Source organism: Camelina sativa, chromosome 16, assembly GCF_000633955.1.
Source record: "Camelina sativa cultivar DH55 chromosome 16, Cs, whole genome shotgun sequence".
Lineage (NCBI taxonomy): Eukaryota > Viridiplantae > Streptophyta > Magnoliopsida > Brassicales > Brassicaceae > Camelina > Camelina sativa.
The window spans coordinates 3158429-3182516 of NC_025700.1; the positions used below are offsets into that span (position 1 = coordinate 3158429).

Here is a 24088-nt window from a genome sequence, read left to right on the forward strand (position 1 = left end):
CCCCCCTCATATCTCAAAATTCCCATAAAATCTTTTCCTCCCAAAAGAAAGAAAAAAAAACCTCTTCTTCTTTACTTAAACAAAATGATTTGATTCTAAAACCAAAAGTTTCTTTCTTTTTCTTGTTCCACAAAAAACAAAAAAAAGAAATGGTTTTTTCTACAGTGAAGCAGCTCTTGTCACTATGCATCATGGCTCTGTTCTCAGATCTCAAGCTAGCAAAATCGTCTTCACCAGAGTACACAAACCTAATCTACAAAGGCTGTTCAAGACAGAAATTACCAGATCCGTCTGGTCTACACTCACAAGCTCTCTCTGCAATGTATGGCTCACTGGTCACTCAATCAGCGAAAACAAAATTCTACAAAACCACAACTGGAACTTCGAGCCAGTCTAGCATCACTGGTCTTTTCCAGTGTAGAGGTGACTTGAGCAACAACGACTGTTACAGCTGTGTTCGTCGTCTTCCTGTTCTCTCTGGTAAGCTCTGTGGCAAAACCATTGCTGCTAGGATTCAGCTCTCCGGCTGTTATCTTCTCTACGAAATCTCTGGCTTTGCCCAGATTTCAGGTAAATAGTATTCCCCCCGGTTTAAGCTCATTTTCTTGAAATTTTTTGGTTTCTTTAACCGGAATGCGAGTCCCTGAGTGAACCGGATTAAGCTTCAGATATTTCCGGTTCAACAGTGAAAAGATTTGGCTTTTTGATTTTTTAATTTTGTATTTTCACGTTTTAGTTGAACCAGAACCGGTTTTCATGAGTCGAAGAATAAGCATGAGATTTTTTCGGTTCAGAGAGTTGATTTTGTGTCGATGGTAAAACCAAACCGTGATTAAATTGACAGTAAAAATATATCGATTTTGATTCTAAGATGTGAAAACTCTTTGGTTTAATCTTAGATTTCTATACTGAACCGGTTTTGATCAAAGCCGAAACTAATCATCGAGTTTCACCGGTTCAGTAAGTGAAATGATTGGGTTTTTGGTTTTAGTTAAAACCAAACTTGGACTATCGGATTAGTTTCGGTTAACCATAAAACCGAACCGAGAAGTGAATAATAATTTTAAAATCCGGTTTAGAAAACACAAGTCTCTCTGTTTTTTTATGCAGGGATGGAGATGATATTCAAGACATGTGGGAAGAACAACGCCGCCGGAACAGGATTCGAGCAGAGGAGAGATACAGCGTTCGGGGTGATGCAAAACGGCGTCGTTCAAGGTCACGGCTTCTTCGCTACGACGTACGAATCGGTATACGTTTTGGGACAATGCGAAGGCGACGTAGGGGACTCAGATTGTAACGGCTGCATAAAAAACGCGTTGCAGAGAGCTCAGGTGGAGTGTGGAAGCTCAGTGTCTGGTCAGATATATCTTCACAAGTGTTTTATCGGTTATAGTTACTACCCAAATGGTGTTCCCAATAGGTCTTCTCCTTATCCTAGCTCTGGCTCTTCTTCTTCCTCTCCTTCTTCTTCTTCAGGTAAAAAATAATTAGTTTCTTTTTTGACTATATATTCACTTTAATTAAAAAAGAAAGCGCTAGTGTGAAACTTGTTCTTTCGTTTTCAGGCTCCAACTGAGATTTGTTTGTTTGCTCTTTTTCCTTTGTTTCAAGTTTTTTAACTTTCTATTTTTATTATTTCGTAACAATTACTCTCTTTTGAGTTATCACTTACTAATAGCAGTAATATGCATTGTTTGTCGTAAAGATAACAAGATTTTATACTATAGAAAAAGATTGATGATGGATGGGATGAAAAAAACAGGAACAACAGGGAAAACGGTGGCAATAATAGTAGGAGGAACAGCTGGTGTTGGTTTTCTTATCATTTGTTTGCTTTTCGTCAAAAACTTGATGAAGAAGAAATACGACGGTATTTATTTTCTTTTCTTTTTTCTCTCTACTAATTATACTATTATTGTATACTCTCTCGTGCATATACGTAGTACTCATGCATACGGATTATTATTTGTTTATGATGTTATGTTATTGCCAAAACAAAGATTTAGTCAGTGTTTTTTTTTAAAAAAAATGTTGATATCTAGGATTTGGCTGTAAGATTCTTCTATGTGAATGTGATGTTCCAAATCTTCACACCTTTTTGTATTTTATTTATAATATTAGTGTGGAAGTGCATGCATATATTAGGGGCATATACCACATGCACATGTTGAGGATGAGAATAATAAACGCAAAAATTGATTTGAGTCTAATTATTTTTTGTGTTTTTTTTTTTGGTTTTGTTTTCGCAGATTACTGAAAATAAATAGGATGAAGACAACAAATTGAATCCAAACCCGGAAATAGAGGCAACAAAGTTAATGTGACCTCCGAGGTTGCATGCAAATTAATTCACCATTTTAATTTTTTTTTCCTTGAAATTGTTTTCTATTTTTATTAGTTTTGGTAGATGGAAATTGTGGTGGGATTAAACAAAAAAAAAATGTTAGAAGAGGAGGGACAACAAAGTACTTCAAATTTGTTTTTTTTTAAAATGTAAATGATTCCTTTTTATCATCTCAAGATCCTTAATTTCCAGCTTTTTCCTTTAAAGCATGTCTGTCTATTGGAATGCACTATATATATGCAGGAACCTAAGCTAGCTTAAATATGGTTAAATCTTAAGCTGGTTACAGTTTACTTACTAATATCTAGCGTTACTTACTATGGATGTGAATGTAGTAGATTTTTTTACATAATATTGGCAGAGTACATAGGTTTAATATCTTTTTACCATTGTGTATTACACTTTCGTGTTCAAAATAACGTTATACAATTTGCTTTTCGTGTGTTTTAATGGTATTTTGGTTTTTCTAGACCCGTTACGTTGCTTTTTGAGTTTCTCTCGACTTGTTTTCTTCTGCCAACTTGGTTTTGGTACCTTTTTTGTTATCAAAATGTGTTTTGAGGACATTCTCTATGTCTCACAAAGATTGATATTTTCGGATATTTTTTTGTTTCACAAATTTTAATGTTTTGTAAATTTCAAGAAGTAATTATTGAAAATATTTAAAATTTTGAATTGTTATTAGTTTAAAATTAAATAATATTTCTTTAGTCAAAAAAAAAATATTTAAACTTAATAATCATTGTTTTCTAAACATCAATTACTTTATTGATATAAGTTAACTTTATAAGTTAACTTTATTGATATAATAAATATAAGTTAACTTTATTGATATAATAAATATAACGAGGCAAATTTTATTTGGGTTCATTTTGTTTTCTTGGTAAATGAGTAGGCTTCCACCGCCTTTTGTATGATTGTGGCAATTTGCATATAATATCTTATTTTCGGCATTTTTTATTGGTCAGAAAATAATCGTGTGCTTTAAAAAATATTTGGAAATACGAATAGTTTGACTTCACGGGTTTATTGTATGTAGTTCTTCTGAATGCGTGCGTGTGTGTGTGATGTTTATGATCGTAAAGATCATGTGGTCTCGAGTGAAACTAATGTTTCTATATTACTCACTCTATCTCATAAAAATTGATGACTCTATCTCATAAAAATTGATGTTTTGCAATATTTTTTTGTTCCATAAAAATTGATATTTTATAAATTTCAAAAAATAATCATTAAAAATATTTAAAAATTTAAATTGTTATTGGTTTAAAATTAAATAATATATCTTTAGTCAAAAGAAAAAATATATTTAAATTAAGTAATCCTTGTTCTATTAAAATGTGTAAAAGATTCTAAACATCAATCTTTACGAGAAAGAGTAATTACCAATAAAAATGACATGGAGAAGTGTGTGAGTGAGGCCTTTTTCTGATTTCGGGAATAGAGAAAAATTGATACCTTTTGGGATCAAACATCAATACCTGCTCTCTGCACAAGCTTTGATGAATCTTGTAGTAATTGTTTTGACATTTAATTGCATATTATGAGATGGGGCATACGGATAGGGTGGTCCATTTGTTGCTTTAAAATAGAAGTATTAATATAACAGGGACGGTATATAACAAGCATATTACGAATTTACGTTTATACAGCCACGCAGATTACATACCATTACCAAAACGGAGAACAAGGCTCACACGATCACTAGAGACGGAGACAGTGAGACGCAGAGAGAGAGAGAGAGTGGCATTAAAAAACAACTCGACTCTTAACCAGATGTACCACATTCATAATGGCATTGGATTTGGGCCATGACTGTCTTAATTTGGGCTACAAATCAGAAAGCCCACATAAATAACACAGGAATAAACACAGCTTCTCAATCTTGTGTGTTATAGGCAACAACACTCAGATAATAATACAATTGAAAACTCTCTTACCTAATATTTATCTGTGTGAATCACTTTTTCAGAAAACAGTTAGCCTTTGCTGTCTATTGTATCATTGTGCATAAAGTGTATATTCATATCTGATATCTATGAGAATTGACAATTTTGATCCTATTAACTCCTAATATAGCAAACTTCTACAAAATATACTAAAGATTATCACATGACCCCTAATTTTCTCTTTCTCTCTCACAATTTATCCACAACACAACCCAAATATGGAACCTAAGATCGACTCTCCTCTCTCTCCTTCAAAGGTTAATAAAAAACATGGAAAAAAAGAAAGAGATAGGAAGCAATGGCCAATTCCAAATCCATACCATTCGGAGATTTGCCACCAAAGGAATAACAATTTTTAATGACCTATCCAATGGAGAATCGTTCACTCCTTAGGGGACTAATCAAGAATTCGACATTTCAATTCCATAGCTCTTTCAATTCTCCTGATTCCATCAAATGTGACTGATTTGAGTAGCACACTTTTTTTCTAAATTACCAAAAAAAGGAAGAACAATAATAACAACACATTGATTGTGTCCCAAACAAACAATGTCGATGTTTTCTTCTTTCCAATTACTAGAGCTCAACATAATCTCTGCCCAAGATCTAGCTCCTCTCTCACGTAAAATGAAGACCTACGCGGTGGCTTGGGTTCACTCCGAACGCAAACTCACCACCCGCGTAGATTACACTGGTGGTGTAAACCCAACTTGGAACGACAAGTTCGTCTTCCGAGTCAACGAGGATTTCCTCTACGCCGATACTTCAGCTGTCGTCGTTGAAATCTACGGCTTACATTGGTTCCGTGATGTTCACGTTGGCACAGTCCGTGTCCTCATCAGTAACCTAATCCCTCCAAATCGTCGGCCTGGATACCGAAGCAACGACGAGTATCGCCGTACACCCCCTCCTGGAATGCGATTCGTCGCGCTTCAAGTTCGCCGACCATCAGGTCGTCCTCAGGGAATACTAAACATCGGCGTTGGAATACTTGACGGATCAATGCGTAGTATGCCGCTTTACACGAATATGGATTCATCTGCAGTTGGTTACAGAGATTTGCTAGGAGAAGATGATCCACATTTACAGAACTTGCATCTTAATAGCTTCAAAGGAAGCTCAAAGAATCCACATTCCCCATCTTCAAAACAGTTCCAATCCGTAGTCTCGAGGCCACCGATGCTCCGTCGTACAAAGAGCGATACGAGCTCGATGGTTGTTTGTGATCTTCTAAGCAGAGCAGAACGGAGCCGTGTAGCTAACAGGAAGCCAGCGAGCGCGTTAATGAGCAGCGAATCGGAAACTGTACCTACAACATCGGGACACGATTCGGTGACGTCAGATTCCGATGGTACTGATTACGTTCCTCCTTATCAATCACCAAAGATTCCAAGTCAGAGATACGATCCATACGAGCCTGATTTTATAGATCAATCACCAAGAGAGAGCCCTAATGTGATGCGGCCGAGAAGTGAAAGAGAGAGATACGAAGAGTCACCTTATCGCTCGTACGACCGTACACGCAAAACTCCGAGAAGATCTACGCCGATGATCGAGAAACCAAGACCGCCGAGAGACTACGACCGCACCAGCAGCCGCGCTTCACCGTATTTGTCGAGGCACGGAACACCGTTGAGATCAAACATCGTCGCTTCAACTCCGATCAGATCTAATATGGTTACATCTAGTCCGATGAGATCCGTCGGCGTTGGATCTACTCCGAGGAGATCTAACATCCTCGGTTCAACGCCGTTAAGATCCAACATCGTTGGATCAACTCCGCTCAGATCTAACTACATGGCTACACCGATGAAATCGCCTCTACAGTTCGGTACTCCGATGAGATCTAATTTAGCAGGACGACCGATTTTAACCGAATCAGAATTAGGTCCGTCGCCATCAGAAGTAGCGCAAAAGATGGCGAAAGAGAGATCGCAAGCCAACGACACAGAGAGCTCGATTCTCAGTGAGTGGAGCTTAGACGACGATAGCAACATCGAAGGTCTCCGATCGAAATTGGAGCGGTGGCGAACGGAGCTTCCGCCGCTTTACGATTTAGGATCGAGTCATCAGAGCAGCGAGGTCGGAAGCGGTGCCATTGTTGTTGCAAACACAGGTGGAGGAAAAAGCTCGAGAAAGAGAACTCCGACGGTGAAGAAGAAGCATAATCGCCGTCACACTGAAGGAGGTAACGGACTTTTCTCGTGTTTCAGTAATCTGTGCGGTGTCGAGTGCACATTCGTGTGTGGAGGCGGGTCGGATGCTGACGGGTCAAAAAAGAAAGGTGGGTCGGGGCGTTTGCCCCGTCTGGGCTCTGCTGATGATTTGAGTTATTTGTGATTTGTTTTTTTAAGTTTTTAATTTTTAGACGAACCAATTTTATTTTTTTTAAATATTATATTTGGTTTGTAAATATAATTTGTATAATCATCTTTCAAATGTCATTGAAAAAATATCTCATGCCCTTTTTCTTTCGTATTATAAATTATATAAAAAGACTTAATATAAAACCAAATATATAAAAAAATAAATGAAAATGTACAAATATCATGTGATCATGCTATTTTTATTTTATTTTGAATATCATCAGTATTATTAGTCTTTTGATTTTTTTTTTTGGAATAATTAAAAGGTTTTGGATCTGAACTATTTCAAATTAGAGTTAGAGTACTATTTTATAAGATTCTTCCTACATGTCACTTGAACTCGTGACTTAAAATTTTTGTTTAGAGATTAAAATTCTTTTTTTTGTTAAAAAATATAAGAGAAAGTAAAAAGTGCTATTGTACTCTTTCTAAAAAATTATAGAAGAAAAGTAAGATGATTTTAATCTAATATAATCAGTTTTTAAGTTTTATAGCTTGTTATGTGAAAACAATATATACAAGGGCGGACGTACGCTTTAGTTTGTGTGGCACGTGCCACATACTAAATCCTCAAAAAAAAAATTTGCAATGGGATATTAGTTATCCTAGTTCAGAAAATAATAATAACACTTAATTATTGTGTCACACTGAAGTGTGACGAAAGCTCTTTATAATATAAACTAAAATTAAATGTAAATTGTATCATAATTTAAGCTATAAAGTATACATATATTAAGCTAATATAGGTTAAGTCCAACTATTTTAAAATTACTAATGATTAAAGTCTAACTAACTAAAAGTCTAAAACTCAAACTCTATAAACTTTTTCTTTTATCCGGACATATACCTATTTTTCATGAGTTCATCGACAGCAATACAACCGCATCATAGAGAAATAAAAATTTTCTTTTTCTATTTTTTATTGTTTTCTTATATGACTATTTTTTAATGTTTTATTTTTTTGATTTTTAATTTTTTAATAATAATATTATTATTATTATTATTATTATTATTTAATTAATTATTTATTAATTATTTTGTGTCATATGTTAAATAAGTTCGCCATTCAATATATATGTTTTTCTGTAGTTTAAGCATTTGATAAATGTTCTATCAATCTATATTATTGTTTTGATTGGTAATAACTCCATATCGTTATATAATATTAAAATCAATATTTTTATTTTTTTGTATAGCTATCGTTATTCTTTTATTTCAATTTCTCTCGTTTATCATTTTTTAAATGGAAAAAAATATATTTATTTGTAAATGATTTTTCTTTGCCTTATAAAAAGTAAAAAAAATATTGACGAAAATGTGATCACGGTGACCGATGAAAGGAAAACAGGATCACTTTTTGGTGGATTCGTTCAGAATTTTTAAATCAAATTAACTGTCACTTATAATATAATGTCTCTGTTTCAAAATATAAAATGTTTTGAGTGAAAACACGCAGATTAAAAAATAATCACTTTAAAAAGGTTCAACCAATCGTAAACAACACTGTATAAAATAAATAATAAATAAATAGAAAAGTAATCTAAAAGGTACTTAAAAGGTTAAAAATATCTTATATTATAAACAAAGAAAAACCTCTAAAACATCTATATTATGAAATAGAGGGAGTACCACTGATGCATATAGTATAGTTTCCACAAAATAATTCAAACTTAAATGAAACAGAAATAGCGCGTGTAAAAAACATGGGGAAAAGGCGCGTGAGAGAAGAGTAATAGAGAGGCGCGAGAAAAGGGAATTTGTGTCTTGCACTAAACGAGTAAAACATCCGGATGGTCCGCAAAACCCATTGAACAACGTGTTGTTTTAATATTCAAAGCTCGTGTCCTGATCCACGCGCTCTTGTCGTTTTGTCTCCCTAAAACGACAACCTTTTTTTATTATTTTACTTTCTCAATACTAGTAGTAAGCAATTTTCCCTCACAAGCATTATTTTTCCTCGCGTAAATGGTAAAATTTAGAACAGTGAAATAATTATACAGTTTATATACTATATTCAACCTGTTTTTTATAAGAGAACTGTCATTTTATTATTACTGTTTTGCATGTAATTAAGGGTATTTTCTACTGTCCATCGTTCCGGAAATATTACTCATACACTTAACTTTAGATATACCAAAAATATATTTTATGTTCTGATTTAATAAAAAGACTAACGTTTCTTCCGCATAGTGTCCATATAGAAGTATTATATTAAAATATTAACAATTTATCTCTTTCTAAAAATCATGACTAATTCTTAATCTTACTTTACAGAATACAATGCTCTTACAAACTTAATCATATGTTACACTGTTGGAATGTTCATAAATCATAATATAAGATCAGTCAAATCAAACGAATTGTATATATATACATCATACAAGCGTGAAAAGCCATTTGGAATGTCATATAAGTTACAAATTTGGAACGTTTTTTTTTTACCTTTATCAAGTATATATATTTACAAGCGTGAAGTAATCTCCATCATTTATGCTCAACATTTGATTACAAATTATATATCATGAATCTGCTTTCTGTCTTTTCCTTATGATTCCAAATGATATTGACTCTCTCAACTTGCTGCATGTTCTCAAGTTACAAACACAATTCACGGTACATTTGATCTAAACTTTAATCCGTTGGAAACATACATGAACTAGATTGATTTGAAATTCAGGATGTTAAAAAAGCTTTACAAACGAAAACAATGTATAACTTTTCCTTTACATTAGTTACAAATGAGAAAAACTTACATATGCGTTTCTACTTATCGAGTTAAATTATTATTATTGATACACGAAGTCAAGGTGAAAAAATCCTTCGCCGGATGAGTTATCTAATTTATAACAAGTTTTTAACAACGTTCACTAATATATGATAGATTTATGCAGATCTAAATAACTGTTTCGTATAATCTAGTAGTAGTATTTTCTTATTTTACCTTTAGTAGACAACCCCACAGCCCACTTGGGGTTCGACTTTATAGTTAAAGCAATGTTCGTGCCTTTTGTCCTATAAAGGAACGACACAGATAGCGCAAAGAAAAAAGAATACTAAAAACTAAGAAGCGAATAAAATTGCAAAACGAGTCGAAGAAAATTCGTGAATATTAAAAATCACACGCATTTCTAGAACAAACGTAGATAACGTGAAAAAACATATAGAATCAAATATCTGATATTGACTAACTGATAGTACTTGGAACTGAGAGAATTAAGTCGCTTTGAAGTCTGAAGAGGTTCTCAGGTGTCCTGAATTTTCTAAGAAAAAGGAAACAATACTGTTGTAATTTTCTTTTATATATATTTATGAAATTCTATATATATATATATATATATATGAAATATTCCTGTAACGTAATACCGTGAAATCTCAAAGAAAACCTTGATAACAATCTAATAAATTTATGCGATTAACAATATATTTATTTTTAATTATCTAATTTTAGATCGTTATCATTACTAACTCTGTTTTTAAAATTGCAAAAAAAAAGATTTATTAAAAAAACTATGCATGTTTTTATCCTAACAAATCCATCAATATATATAGTTAAAACGCGGCCGCCGAGGTGCTGGTTAATCGCTCGGCGGCGATGCTTCACCGGGATTTTATCCAAATCGGTTGTAAAATCGAAAAAACGAAAAAAAAGTTGATCTATTTTATTGAAAATAAGATGACAAATGTTAGATCTAATATTGAGTTATCAAAACAGTTGAATTAACAAAGAAATCGATGAAAAACGGGTAAATAAATAACCGGCGGCCATGAACTAGGGTTACAGATTCGAGTGGAGAAGATGAATTTGAAATGACTATTTTACCCTCTATTAAAAAATGAGGGAAAATGCATAAAATTGAGTTTTGTGGCGTTGAACCCACGATACACTACGTGGGAAACGTGTCACTAACCAACTAAGCTGTGCTTTTCTCTAATAAATCACACGCAGAAAAAGTATATAACCACCAAACGTTATAATATTAATATTAATTATAAAAATATTAAAACTATCCTAAAACTAATCTCCGATTAATCCCCGTATAATATCCGATTAATCAATTAATCGCTAGACCCTCTTCGACTACACTACTAGGGCCTAGCGATTTTTAAAACATGGTATATAGGTAGTACGAAATACAGTATCTTTTCATTTAGTCATGATTTTGATCAAAAGAGAAATTCCCACACATCAATTGCGATTGAGAAAGTTTTCAAAAGATCATCATACCATACCAAGAAACATGATGATGAATAATCTCATCACCACTATTTTTATAATAATTTCCTATTATGAACACCTATTTGGTTTCTTACTTTATTTGAAACTCATCATAGTCCTCCACGAAAAGAAGAAACGAAAAAGAATATGGCGTATACATTATTTGACGAAAAATTATGCCAAGAAGTTATATATTTGTTTAATTACATAAAATAATAAACTAGTAAAACTAATTTGATTAGTGAAGTAATTGAATATATCATATCAAAAAAATGTTATAAAACCATTTAAGTTGAGACCATAAGAACATAACTGATGACAAAATATTCTAAGATTAATATAAATTTATAAAAGAAAATGATTTGTCACTCCAATCAAAATGTAACATCTTCATATATTCCAATAGTTAGTGATCCACAATTATACTCAAATTTAACTTTTTTTCAAAACTGGTATGTAGCCATTAAATTTTCACATATTTAGCGTTTGCTATGAACATGATATAAAAGCATATATATAGCTATAAATAACCTCCATATAGAAATCATCAAAACGAATACAAATTCTAACAAAATCAGAAAAGTAAGTGTGTGATGTGAAAACAAAGCTTTCCACAAATATAAACAACACACAACAACAGTTTTTTTTAATACTACTACAGTAAAACCTCTATAAAATTTTGGTGATGGTGCTTGAGGACGGAGTTATGGTGATGGTGCTACACAACTACAGTAAAAATTATGAAGATACTATAAAATTTTTACAACTTTCTCTCTCCTTTCTCTCTTCCTTATCTCTAAAAACAAACTTTCAGTTCTAGGTTTTCTTGCCTCTCTGGTGTGCCCTTCCGGCGCCCAAAAGGGCTTTCTATCCTCTTTTAGTTTTTCTCTTTTCTTTCTGACATCTCTCTTCCCATCGGTAAGGAGGTCCTCCGTCTTGGTCTGGTCACTCGGGATGGTGGTTCTGGTGAGTCTGTTCGACGCGTGAAGCGAAGATTCTGTTGGTGGTGACCGCTGGTGAAAGTTTTGGTGATGGTGCTTGAGGACGGCATCAAATCCGGAACCAGATCTGGCGGATCGGGTGTGGTTTCTTCGTGGGTCGTTCTTCTCATCCGGCGGTTCGTTGGCTCCAGATGAGTAGTGAGAGTTTTCTCATTCCAGTTGAAGCGGTTCTTTGCTTGGTGGTTTGGTGTTGTATGTCAGGTAAGGAGGGCGGCGCTGAATTTGCAGGCTTTGGATCTGCAAGAGGAAGGCAGAGGTGGGTAGATCTCTTCTTCGACAACAGAGGTGTGGTTTGGTCTCCCAACCGATGCGACGTGGCTTTTTTTGGCGGAAGCTCCTGATCAAGTCGCGGTGGCTCGCGGTGGAGTTTTCTCGGGGTTCAGCCGTCCAATCTGAGCTGCGGGTTGCGGCGGAAGTCGGCTGGGAGGCAGGAGGGTTGAGTTGCGTTGTCACGGTGGTTAACTGTGGAGTTTGGCAGCTTCTAGGCTCTCGTGGGTTTTCCGGGATGTTGGACGGTGAATTGAACCACCACCGTCTGCAAACCGCCACGATACTTGCTTCCACCGGACCGGATTGAAGAGTTGTTACCTGAAGGAAGCGGTTGTCGCCGGAGTTAGAAGGAGGGTGTTCGATCTGAGTGAGCAGGTTGTTAGGAACGGGACCTGACTTCGCGGAGCCTGTTATCGGTTGTCTGAACTGGTCGGAAGATTTGTAGCAGGTCCGGTGGTTTCACCGGAGAAGGAGAACTGACGGATCTGGGTTGCTTCCGTCAAGGGATTCGATCTGGTGAATCCGCCGCAACGCCGTCGATCTTGCAACCACCGGCGCTACAGTTCGAACAGCTGTCTCAGGTTGATCAGCAGGATCCGATCCTCCTTTCCGGCGAAAGCACTTTGACGTCGTTTTCCTTCTTTTTGTATTTGTTGGGTCTCTTGTATGTAATCTAAGGCCAAGCCCATTTGGGAAGGCCCATTATATTTTAATATAATAAATTAAAAAAAAATCTCTATAAATTAATAATATAGGACCGAGACATTTTATTAATTTATCTATAAATTAATAATTATTATTTATACTGTAAATTAATAATTATTAATTTATAAGTATATTTTTAATTGTTTAATTTTTTAAAATTATGAATTGAGACAATTTTTGCAAAATATGATTAGAATTTTGGTTGTTGTAAATTTTATGGTACTGGAATTAAATTTGAAATAATTAAAAAAATATTATTGACAATTAATTACAAATATTATAGATAAATTCACTTATACACATGACATAAATATTCAAATTTATGAATAAGAATATCATTATAGTTTGAAGATACAACATAACAATTATTGTATAAATATGAGGTTTAAGGGAAACATACTTTACTATATTAGCATATATATATATATGTAAATTTACATGATTATAGATTTATGATATTATTGGGATTATATTTTACATGGAGATTTTTAAAAAATTATTATCTTATTATTTTATCGAATTTTGTTATTTTTTATACTGTCCCAATTTGGGACTAACAATATTTATTAATTTATAATAATATTTATTAATTTCTAGAGGTTTTAGTGTACTAGTGTTTTAATAAGTACTATTGTTTTGTTTATGATTTTATAAAAAACATAGGAGAAAACAATAACGCAAACGGGAGCACGCAAGTTTGATAATGTCGGGAAGAAAAAGTTTAAGAAAGATTTTTTAGTAATAAAAATTAAGTCTCTTAATCAAATCAACACAAATTAATTAATACTAAAAAAGTACTAGTAAAAGAAAAGAAGAAGAAGAAGAAAGGCATTGTTGTTGGTATGGCCACTACCAGACATATGGGACCTACGCTTCTCATCACTCTGTCCACCACCTAATCCTCTCTTCCTCTCTTTCTTCTCTTTCTTCTTCTTCAAAAACTCTCTCTTTCAGATTTCAAGAAACCCTTAAAATCCTCTCTCTGTCTCTTTCTGTTTGTTTGTTTTCTTGTTTCCTTCTCTCTCTCTCTCTCTCTTTCTTTCTTTCTTTTTCTCCTTTCCCAGGTTTTTTCTCTTTTGCTCTCTCTCTGCTCTGCCTTCTTGACTCTCAAAAGACTCTCTCTTTTGTGTTGATTTTGGATTCTTAGGGCACTTTCTTGTTGTGTTGTTTTCTCTGATGATTACTGAACTTGAGATGGGGAAAGGTGAGAGTGAGCTTGAGCTTGGTCTTGGGCTGAGTCTTGGGGGTGGAACGGCGGCCAAGATTGGTGGTAAATCAGGTGGTGGCGCGTGGGGAGAGCGTGGTAGGCTTTTGACTGCTAAGGATTTTCCTTCTGTTGGCTCTAAACGTGCTGCTGATTCTGCTTCTCACGCTGGTTCATCTCCTCCTCGTTCAAGGTTCGTCTTTTTCAACTAAAATCAAGTTTTTGATGTGAAATTGTTATTCTTCTCGGAACAGAGTTTGTTTAGGAGTTTCTTAATGATTCTTTAGTGTGTTTAGCTGAGCTCTCTAGCTCAATCATTCAGAAAGAGTTCGTGTATTCTTGATCTGAGTTTATGTAGGAACAAGGCCTCTGTTTTCGGAATTAGGCATCTTGATTAGCTGAATCTGTTCTTGGTTGTTGTTGAATTTGGATATTTAGAGAAGTCCTGACTGATATATGCTTGATTTGTTTGTAGCAGTCAAGTTGTGGGATGGCCTCCTATAGGGTCACACAGGATGAACAGTTTGGTTAATAACCAAGCTACAAAGTCGGCGAGGGAAGAAGAAGAAGCTGATAAGAAGAAAGTGAATGATGATCATCAGCCTAAAGATGTGACAAAGAAAGTGAATGGGAAAGTGCAACTTGGGTTTATTAAGGTGAACATGGATGGAGTAGCTATTGGAAGAAAAGTGGATTTGAATGCTCATTCTTCTTATGAGAATTTGGCCCAAACTCTAGAAGATATGTTCTTTCGTACTAATCCTGGTACTATCGGGTTAACGGGTCAGTTCACTAAACCGTTGAGGCTTTTGGATGGATCGTCTGAGTTTGTACTTACTTATGAAGATAAGGAAGGAGATTGGATGCTTGTTGGCGATGTTCCATGGAGGTAACAGATCTTAATTAGTTTTATTGTGATCTTAATTAGTTTTATTGTCTCTTATAAATGTGTTTCAATGATCTCAAACGTTTTCGTCATCTTTTTAGAATGTTCATCACGTCGGTGAAAAGGCTTCGAGTGATGAAAACCTCTGAAGCTAATGGACTCGGTATGTAAACTATCTTGTTTTGATTTCTCTTATTGTTTGTTGGTAAGATGGAATGAAAAGGTTGGACTGACTGAAACATGTTAATAATATATGCAGCTGCAAGACATCAAGAACCGAAAGAGAGACAACGAAACCAGCCGGCTTAGAGCTCTTTCTTTTTCGACAATACGCTGTTACAGGTTTTATATTTTGGGGTTTTTTTGCAAGTCTAGTAGTATACTTATGAAGCAAGGCATAAGGGAGAAGAAGCATAAGCTAGATTGATCTTTATATCCAGTTTGTGGTTTCTCTTGGTTCTTCTAATGATTTTTTTTGTGGTTGTCTTTAGGGTTTTTTTTTTTGGGCTGTCTGTCTTTTTTCTTTTAATTTGCGGTTGCGATTTTACCATATACTATGGATTGAAGAGAATGCTCTTTATTTCTTTTACTACACTGTAAATATTTGAAGCGCTTATCTAATAGTATCGTCTTAAGGGTTTTTTTGTTTATGAGTTTGCTCTTGTTTTGATCCGAGAAACTATGTCATTGTGGATACTTTTTCTCCTCAATTCTACAGTCATAAGCATTAAGATCAATTATGTTTTCAGAAACAAATAACAAAGATAATAATGAACTAACAACTCAAAAAACGTTCTTTACTTCCTTAAGTAATGGATTACACTAATCTGTTAACGAATGTTTTCACTTACATGCCTTTGGTGGTGAAATCTTGGTGTTGTTTATCTCTAAAGCTCTGCCTCAAACGGTGGAGATGCAGAACTGCAGATATTTTCTATCTTTGTGCTTTGTGAGATGCTCAAAGTAGTTGACCTGGTGGGGTAACTTGCGAGTAAAGAAAGTGTCTCCGCATATTAATGGTCTGACCCATAATACACTTTGATCAACGCCTCAGGCTCAGGCTCATGCTCCGCCGCAATGACAGCTGGAGCCACTTCTTGTGCCGAACATTGAGCTGAAGGTGGAGGAATACAACGCTCTAAAAGAACCTAGAGTAGAGGTTTAGACATTTCCAATTCCAGCAATGGTACTAGAGTGGTCATGGAGTCATCCCCGAGTAAGCATAGTGAATCATTTAAACATTTCCTTACGGTTTTGATGGTTCCTCAGAAATTTTCCGTACCTCTCATCAGCGATAACTTTTAGATTTTAGCTCAAAACCTCTTCACAGGATCAATTCATATTCACCACTCACTATCAACCTTTTATGTGCATGGAACAATATGTTTCATGAGGTTCAATGAGTTCACTCTGTTTTCAACAGAGTACCCTCCCTCGTTATAGTTGCTTAGGTCCGAGCTGTGCAATTACATTCCATTTTCTGTAACTTTATAAAGAATTTTAAACTCCATTGTCTCAAGTTCTTAACAGTAAGATCATCAGAGCTTATATTAGATAACATTGGAAGAAACTATGCACATGAAACTTCTCCCAAGAATAACTGAGAACTGATCATACAGATTAAACAACATCCAACATCATGGATTTACAAAACTGAATAGAAAGTGGCTAGGGCACAAACAAAGACACGGAATGAAGGAGATGAGAGGGAAAAGCAGAGCGAGCTTAACTGTGAGACTTCAGGCTGAGTTAGAGGGTTCCAATAAATATATGTCACAAATGAATTTTGAAACTGAAGTATATTCTCCAATTACAAACAAACTAATGCCACTACTCTGTAAAGCTCTAAGATTACCAATTCTTTGAACTTTGACTTGACTGAGTCTTCTCGAATCCACAAACAAATCCATTTGTGACAAATATTACCAAGTCAAAGTTTGTTTTCTGGTCTTGGTGAAACTCTTCAGTTCAACTTGTGTTCGGTGAATGATAAGTGACAGCTCCAATCCAAAAACTACACACTCACATGTATACATACCAATCTTCTACATCTCTCTTTACTTGAAGAATATTATTCTGCTTCAATAATTCATGATGCCCATGACGTCGGAATCGCGTCTGAGTTTTCTCTCGTTACTCTTACTCCACTGTATCGTCTTTGCTTCAAGCTTCTTAGTGATCAACGCTCTTGCTTGTCGTCATGACCAGATCCAAGCTCTTCTGAAGTTCAAGAACGAGTTTGAATCCGGTGGCTGCAACCGCAGCGACTACTTTAACGGTGTCTTGTGCGATGACACGACTGGTTCTGTCACGAAGCTACAACTCCCAAGTGGCTGCTTCACTGGAATTCTCAAACCCAACAGTAGCCTCTTCGAGTTGCATCAGCTTCGTTACCTTAATCTCTCTCACAACAACTTCACTTCCTCCTCACTCCCTTCTGAATTCAGCCATCTCAACAGATTAGAGGTCTTGTCTCTTTCCTCTAATGGCTTTACTGGTCAAGTTCCTTCCTCATACAGTAACCTAACCTTGTTAACCCAGTTAGATATCTCACATAACGAGCTCACTGGTAATTTCCAACTTGTCCAGAATCTCATCAAGCTTTCCATTTTGGACCTTTCCTATAATCAATTCTCTGGAACCGTCCCTTCTTCTCTGCTCACTATGCCTTTCTTGTCACATCTTGATATCCGGGAAACCATCTCACCGGTCCCATTAAAGTTCCCAACTCTTCTTCGTCAACAAGGCTCGAGCACTTGTTCCTTGGGCATAACCATTTCCAAGGAATAATACTAGAGCCTATCTCAAAGCTAATACTCAAAGAACTCGACCTCTCTTTCCTAAACGTAAGCCAGCCAATTGACTTAAGAATCTTTACCTCTCTCAAATCTTTGCTGAACCTGGAGCTTTCCGGTAATAGTATATTAGCTGCAAGTCTAAGCTCAGATTCTGTTGTTCAACCAAATTTGTACCGGGTGATGTTAAAGAACTGCAACATCAGCGAGTTCCCAAAGTTTTTGAAGACCTTACAGAATCTTGGACGTTTAGACCTTTCCAACAATAGAATCAAAGGGAAGGTTCCAGAATGGTTATGGAGTCTTCCCGATTGAGCATAGTGAGTCTTTCTAAAAATTCCTTCACCGGCTTTGATGGTTCCACAGAGATTCTCCGTAACTCATTAGTTACAATGTTAGATATTAGCTTAAACTCATTCGCAGGACCACTCCCTGTTCCACCACTCTTGATCATCCTCTTTTCTGCATGGAACAATAGTTTCACAGGAGACATACCTCTTTCAATTTGCAACCGAAGCTCTCTCGATGTTCTTGATCTATCCTACAACAATTTCAGCGGCTCAATTCCTCAATGCCTGAGTAAGTTATCAACAGTCAATCTCCGGAAGAACAACTTCCATGGAACTCTTCCCGACACATTTTATAGCAGTTCTCTGCTACAAACACTTGATGTTGGGTACAATCGAATAAGCGGAAAGCTTCCAAGGTCTCTGGTGAACTGTTCTTTTCTAAAGTTTCTGAATGTGGAGCACAACAAAATATCAGACGTGTTTCCTTTCTGGCTCAAGGTCTTGCCGGATTTGGAAGTCGTTACCCTCCGTTCAAACATATTTTATGGTCCTGTATCTCGTCCTCAAGGACCTTTAGGGTTTCCCAAGCTGCGGATACTTGATATATCGGATAACAGCTTTACCGGAAGTTTGTCACCAGCGTACTTTGTAAATTGGAGTGCATCATCAAACAAGATATATGGAGATGGGCAGATGTATATGGGAGACTATATGAATGCTCTCTATCAGCATGTTAATACTTTATACTTGCGATACTAAGGTCTATATATGGAGCATAAAAAGATATTTACTTTCTATGCTGCCATAGATTTCTCTGGAAACAGACTTGGTGGACAGATCCCAGATTCTATCGGTCTCTTGACGGCACTCATTGCACTCAACTTATCCCACAACTCTTTCACTGGGATAATTCCGGTGTCTTTTGCCAATGTTATCGAACTCGAGTCACTAGACCTGTCTCAAAACGAACTCTCGGGTAAAATCCCTCAAGAACTCAGGACACTCTCGTTTTTGGCGTATATAAATGTCTCTCATAACCAATTCATGGGCGACATACCAAAAGGGACATAGATTAGTGGGCAACCTATATACTCCTTTGAAGGTAATGCAGGGCTTTGTGGTCTTCCTCTCCAGAACATTTGCTTCTCCCCTAGTGCTCCCCCAACAGAACAAGAAAAACATGAAGATGAGCCAGAGGAAGAAGAAGTGTTGAGCTGGAAAGCAGTAGGAATAGGGTATGGACCTGGACTACTGTTTGGATTGGCTATAGGACATACCATTGCTTTATACAAACCGGACTGGCTCGTGAAGATAATTGGTTCGGATAAGTGCAGAAACCGTTAGAGTTGCTTCGTTCTTGCGTTTTGATCCTTGGATCCTCTGTCAAGTAGTTCATGTGTATGTAATCATATGTATAAAATACATTCTCTTCTCACCAGCTTTTCCTGTTTCATTTTACAATCTCAGCCAGGTCAGTGTCTCTCAACTCATGGATCAAAAAAATGGTGTTCACATGAAAGTCAACAACAGATGAATATTTTCAAATGAGAAAATGGATTAAACAATGGAAAATGAAAGAGAATTCAGCAAAGAGAGAATCTGTCTTATACTTCATGTCCTAGCTTTACAGAAGAGGAAAGTACTTAAAGAGTCAGATAGACACAATTACAATATACAAACTTCAGATATATCTAAACTCCCAGTGTATCAGTCCAAGTTGCTAAACCCTCTAAACCATAGAATCCGTTTCAATAGATTTCGTTTCATGATTGTGTCAAAACTAATCGACCCTTGAGTTGGTGTTCGTAACTATATTATCAAAATTTGAAACTAAGACTTAAAGACTGAGACACAGAGTTCCAAGAAGCTTTTAGTTTACTCAATACTCTGATTGAGTCTGAGTACTAAAACAGTCAATTTATCAACAATTCCAACCATCAAGGTTTGCATAATAGTATGCTCTTTCTCTAAAGTTGACTTCTGTATGGAGACAATGTCCCAAGGAATGCTTACATCCTCATAACGATCTCCAAACGGCTCAAGAAAATGAAAACACTCTCAAAAAATCAAAACAGATCACAGATTAATGGCTGTGTACAGAAATTATGATTACACTGATCAATTTCCAGAATAAAAGGCAAACTTTTAAGATGACCATGTCTTAATTATTCTTTAACCTAAAAAAACTACAAAGTCTTTTTCTCAGTCCCTGCCGCAATTATTAAAGTAAGTTTACTTCTTTGTGAGCCACTAAGGCTACAACAGACCATCTCTCTAGAATTTTTAATAAGTCTTCTCTCTAGAATCTGACACGTATGAGATAACAACTAATCCAATCCTAACTACCTACAAGCCTAAAAGTCTTTGCCGAACATGGATGTATATGGTATGTCTAAAAGTTTTCTACGACTCTTTGCTTATTATATTCTTCGTAAAAAAAAAAGTTTTCATGATTACCATGTCATGTCTGCGTTTGCATTTTCTCTTGGTACTCTTACTTTGTTGTGTCTTTGTTTCGACCGTCTTTACCATTGATGCTCTTGTTGTCGAACTTGCTGCTTGCCGCCCTGACCAAATTCAAGCCCTAAAGCAGTTCAAGAACGAGTTTGATTCCCGTGATTGCAACCAAACGGACTACTTCAATGGAGTACGGTGCGATAACATGACGGGCATGGTCACAGAGCTACAGCTCCCACGTGGCTGTCTCACTGGAATCCTTAAGCCCAACAGTAGCCTCTTCGGGCTGCATCATCTCCGTTCGCTTGATCTCTCTTTCAACAATTTCAGTTCCTCTTCAATCCATTCCGAATTTGGCAATCTCAACAATTTAGAGGTCTTGGCTCTTTCCACTAATGGCTTCATCGGTCAAGTCCCTTCCTCAATTAGCAACCTTACCATGCTTGCCTATTTAGACCTTACCTATAACGAGCTCACCGGTCGTTTTCCACTTGTACAGAACCTAACCAAGCTTTCCGTTTTAGGCCTTTCCCATAATCACATATCTGGAAACATCCCTTCTTCTTTGCTTACACTGCCTTTCTTGTCAAGACTTGATTTGACCGGAAACCATCTCACCGGTACTATTGACGTTCCAAACTCCTCTTTTTCATCTACGCTATTGAGCCTACGCCTTGCGAATAACCAATTTGAAGCACAAATCCTAAGGCCTATCTCTAAGTACATCACCCTCACAGACCTCGATCTTGCTTCCCTAAACATAAGCCACCCAATTGACTTAAGGCTCTTCTCCTCTCTCAAATCTTTGTTGAACCTCCGCTTATCCGGAAACCAGTTATCACCGGCCAGTTTAGGCTCACATCCAGACATCCCACTGAACTTGAAAAATCTTGCCTTGTCGGGCTGTGGCATCAGTCAGTTCCCAAACTTCTTAAGGAGCCTTCGCAACTTGGAGCTTATAGACATTTCCAACAATAGAATAAAAGGGAAAGTCCCTGAGTGGTTTTGGAACCTTCCACGTCTGAGCATAGTGACTATCTCTAATAACTCTTTCACCGGATTTGAAGGTTCGGAGGACGTTTTAGTGAATTCATCGGTGAGGTTATTAGATTTGGCTTTAAACAAATTTACAGGACTATTTCCTAAACCACCACACGCTCTCAACCTCTTATCTGCATGGAACAATAGCTTCACAGGGAACATACCTCTTACAATCTGCAACCGAAGCTCTCTTTCTGCTCTTGATCTATCTTACAACAACTTCACCGGTTCAATTCCTCAATGTCTGAGCATATTCCGAAGCTCTCTCACTGCTGTGAATCTCCGAAGGAACAACTTGGAGGGAAGTCTTCCAGACATATTCTATGATGGTTCCTTGCTTCGGTCATTGGATGTTGGTTACAATCAACTAACTGGGAAGCTTCCGAGGTCTCTTCTGAATTGCTCCTCTCTCAAGTTTATAAATGTTGAGAACAACAGAATCGAAGACACGTTTCCTTTCTGGCTCAAGGCTTTGCCTCATTTGCAGGTCCTTACCCTGCGTTCAAACAAATTTTATGGCCCAATATCTCTTCTTGGTCAAGGTCCTCTTGCATTCCCTGAACTGCGCATACTTGAAATATCAGATAACAACTTTACAGGAAGCTTGCCATCAAATTACTTTGTGAATTGGAAAGCATCATCACTTCAGATGAATAAAGATGGGAAAATCTATATGGGAGACTACAACAACTCTGAGTATAACTATGAAGATACCACGGATTTGCAATACAAAGGTCTATTCATGGAGCACAAAAAGGTCCTTACTTTCTACAGCAACATTGATTTATCTGGAAACAGATTGGAAGGACAGATTCCTGAATCTATCGGTCTCTTGAAGGCACTGATTGCACTCAACTTGTCAAACAACGGTTTCACAGGCCATATTCCTCTATCTTTGGCAAATATTAAGGCACTCCAGTCACTAGACCTGTCAAGAAACCAACTCTCAGGGACAATTCCTAATGGACTCAAGACCCTCTCGTTTTTGGCGTACATGAATGTGTCTCATAACCAACTCACTGGTGAAATACCACAAGGAACACAAATCACTGGACAGCCAAAATCCTCCTTTGAAGGGAATGCGGGGCTTTGTGGTCTTCCTCTCAAACAAAGTTGCGTCAGGACTAACGCACCACCAATACAACAACCAGAGCAAGAAGAAGAAGCAGAAGTATTGAACTGGAAAGCAGTGGTAATAGGATGTGCGCCTGGACTGTTGTTTGGACTAACATTAGCACATGTTATAGCTTTATACAAGCCGGAGTGGCTCGTCAAGACAATTGGTCGGGATAAGCATAGAAACCATTAAGATTGTTTCTGGTTTTGTGTTTGATCTTTGAATGTCTGCCCATTTCTTTTTTTGTAACCAAGCATCTCATATATAAAACAAAGATACTCTCTTCACCAGATTTTTCCTATATCATATTCATAATCCCAGCCAAGGTCATCGCTGCACAAGAGTGGAAGAGGGAAACGTCAACACGGATCAAAGACAGCGAACAGATAAATATTTTCAATCATTGCCCAAAATAATATTCACTAAACAATGCAAATGACTGAGAATCCAGAGAGAATCACTCTTAAGGTAAAGTTCATAGGAATTTATACTTCATGACCTAAGAAATAAACAAAACTTTAGACGAATCTAAACCCTAGAAGATTTATCCGAATTGTTTAAGTCCCTAAACCCAAAAATTCGAAAGGAGAATTGGATTGTTCTTGTTAATGAAATCGAGAGAAACTAAGCACAAGTCAAGTCAAATCACCTGGAGGAGATTCTTAGTTTCGGACTCCTCCACTGAAACTTCGATGAGAGTGACGGTGATCGCAATAGCTTCCGCGTTACGGGGAAAGTTTCGTTCGTCGAGTTCACCCATTATTAACATTCCGGTTTACATGAATTAGAAATAGGAAAAAAGATGGCTAGTAAATACATGTATTGGTTAATCGAGTTCACCCAAGTATTGGTTAATACATGATCAAACATGCCAAATATACTATTGTATAGTCAATTACATTTGGTTACATGCATGAACTATACGACGTTATGCGGTCAATATCATAGACATATAATTCAATATATCGGTCAATTGACTCCGGCGAAGACTGATGTTGACTCCCGCGTTGACCAACACTTAAAAAAAAAAATCTAAATTAAAAAAAAATTATTATAGTAAATTATTTATGGGCTTTTATTATTAAAAGAAATTTTCTATTTAATATCCAAATATATTTTATATATCTCTAATATATTCATTCTTATAATTAATTACTTTTTATTTTTCAAGCTAAAGTAAATAGTTAAATAAAAATCATTTATAAGTATTTTCAAGATAAAAAAAAATCATTTATAATAATCTTCAAGATAAAAAATCATTTCAAATGATTTTCAAGATATAAAAACAATTTATAATTATTTTCAAGATATATATATATATATATATATATATATATATAAATCTCTCATAATCAGATTATTTAATTACTACAAAATCAATAAAATCAAATTCAACTACTTTCATTAGAAAATAATATGCAAAATATTGAATATATGACTCTTT

The 24088-nt window shown here is 36.0% G+C and overlaps 5 protein-coding genes across 6 annotated transcripts; all 5 read left to right on the plus strand.

The window, feature by feature from the left end:
- Positions 7–2538, plus strand: LOC104749539 (cysteine-rich repeat secretory protein 11). The gene is made up of 4 exons (XM_010471190.2): positions 7–570; positions 1111–1479; positions 1766–1873; positions 2253–2538. Exons 1-4 carry the CDS (start codon positions 150–152, stop codon positions 2258–2260), a joined length of 906 nt encoding a protein of 301 aa, XP_010469492.1. The 5' UTR covers positions 7–149; the 3' UTR covers positions 2261–2538.
- LOC104749540 lies at positions 4342–6658 on the plus strand. Its single transcript, XM_010471191.2, has one exon. The coding sequence runs from the start codon at positions 4846–4848 to the stop codon at positions 6634–6636; it is 1791 nt and encodes a 596-aa protein (XP_010469493.1). The 5' UTR covers positions 4342–4845; the 3' UTR covers positions 6637–6658.
- Positions 13745–15594, plus strand: LOC104749541 (auxin-responsive protein IAA13). 2 transcript variants are annotated; one of them, XM_010471192.2, is made up of 4 exons: positions 13745–14251; positions 14534–14947; positions 15046–15107; positions 15204–15594. In XM_010471192.2, the coding sequence occupies exons 1-4, from the start codon at positions 14031–14033 to the stop codon at positions 15251–15253; spliced, it is 747 nt and encodes a 248-aa protein (XP_010469494.1). In that variant the 5' UTR covers positions 13745–14030; the 3' UTR covers positions 15254–15594. The 2 variants fall into 2 exon arrangements, with proteins under 2 accessions (XP_010469494.1, XP_010469495.1); XM_010471193.2 differs by having other exon boundaries at positions 13754–14251; positions 14537–14947.
- LOC104749544 (receptor-like protein 12) lies at positions 18030–19373 on the plus strand. Its single transcript, XM_019237667.1, has 3 exons — positions 18030–18724; positions 18854–19005; positions 19132–19373. Exons 1-3 carry the CDS (start codon positions 18030–18032, stop codon positions 19371–19373), a joined length of 1089 nt encoding a protein of 362 aa, XP_019093212.1.
- On the plus strand, positions 20420–22936 carry LOC104749542 (receptor-like protein 12). Its single transcript, XM_010471194.2, has one exon. It carries the CDS (start codon positions 20479–20481, stop codon positions 22834–22836), a length of 2358 nt encoding a protein of 785 aa, XP_010469496.1. The 5' UTR covers positions 20420–20478; the 3' UTR covers positions 22837–22936.

What these genes read in the sequence shown, in the direction of transcription:
- LOC104749544 (XM_019237667.1), top strand. Translation starts at nt 18,030, where the DNA reads ATGGTTATGGAGTCTTCCCGATTGAGCATAGTGAGTCTTTCTAAAAAT. An exon ending in ATATATGGAGATGGGCAGAT is followed by an intron (nt 18,725 to 18,853) that starts GTATATGGGAGA and finishes CTCTGGAAACAG; the next exon opens with ACTTGGTGGACAGATCCCAG. An exon ending in GTCTCAAAACGAACTCTCGG is followed by an intron (nt 19,006 to 19,131) that starts GTAAAATCCCTC and finishes ACTCCTTTGAAG; the next exon opens with GTAATGCAGGGCTTTGTGGT.
- LOC104749542 (XM_010471194.2), top strand. Translation starts at nt 20,479, where the DNA reads ATGATTACCATGTCATGTCTGCGTTTGCATTTTCTCTTGGTACTCTTA.
- LOC104749541 (XM_010471192.2), top strand. Translation starts at nt 14,031, where the DNA reads ATGATTACTGAACTTGAGATGGGGAAAGGTGAGAGTGAGCTTGAGCTT. An exon ending in GTTGGCGATGTTCCATGGAG is followed by an intron (nt 14,948 to 15,045) that starts GTAACAGATCTT and finishes TCATCTTTTTAG; the next exon opens with AATGTTCATCACGTCGGTGA. An exon ending in CTCTGAAGCTAATGGACTCG is followed by an intron (nt 15,108 to 15,203) that starts GTATGTAAACTA and finishes TAATATATGCAG; the next exon opens with CTGCAAGACATCAAGAACCG.
- LOC104749539 (XM_010471190.2), top strand. Translation starts at nt 150, where the DNA reads ATGGTTTTTTCTACAGTGAAGCAGCTCTTGTCACTATGCATCATGGCT. An exon ending in TGGCTTTGCCCAGATTTCAG is followed by an intron (nt 571 to 1,110) that starts GTAAATAGTATT and finishes TTTTTTATGCAG; the next exon opens with GGATGGAGATGATATTCAAG. An exon ending in CTCTCCTTCTTCTTCTTCAG is followed by an intron (nt 1,480 to 1,765) that starts GTAAAAAATAAT and finishes TGAAAAAAACAG; the next exon opens with GAACAACAGGGAAAACGGTG.
- LOC104749540 (XM_010471191.2), top strand. Translation starts at nt 4,846, where the DNA reads ATGTCGATGTTTTCTTCTTTCCAATTACTAGAGCTCAACATAATCTCT.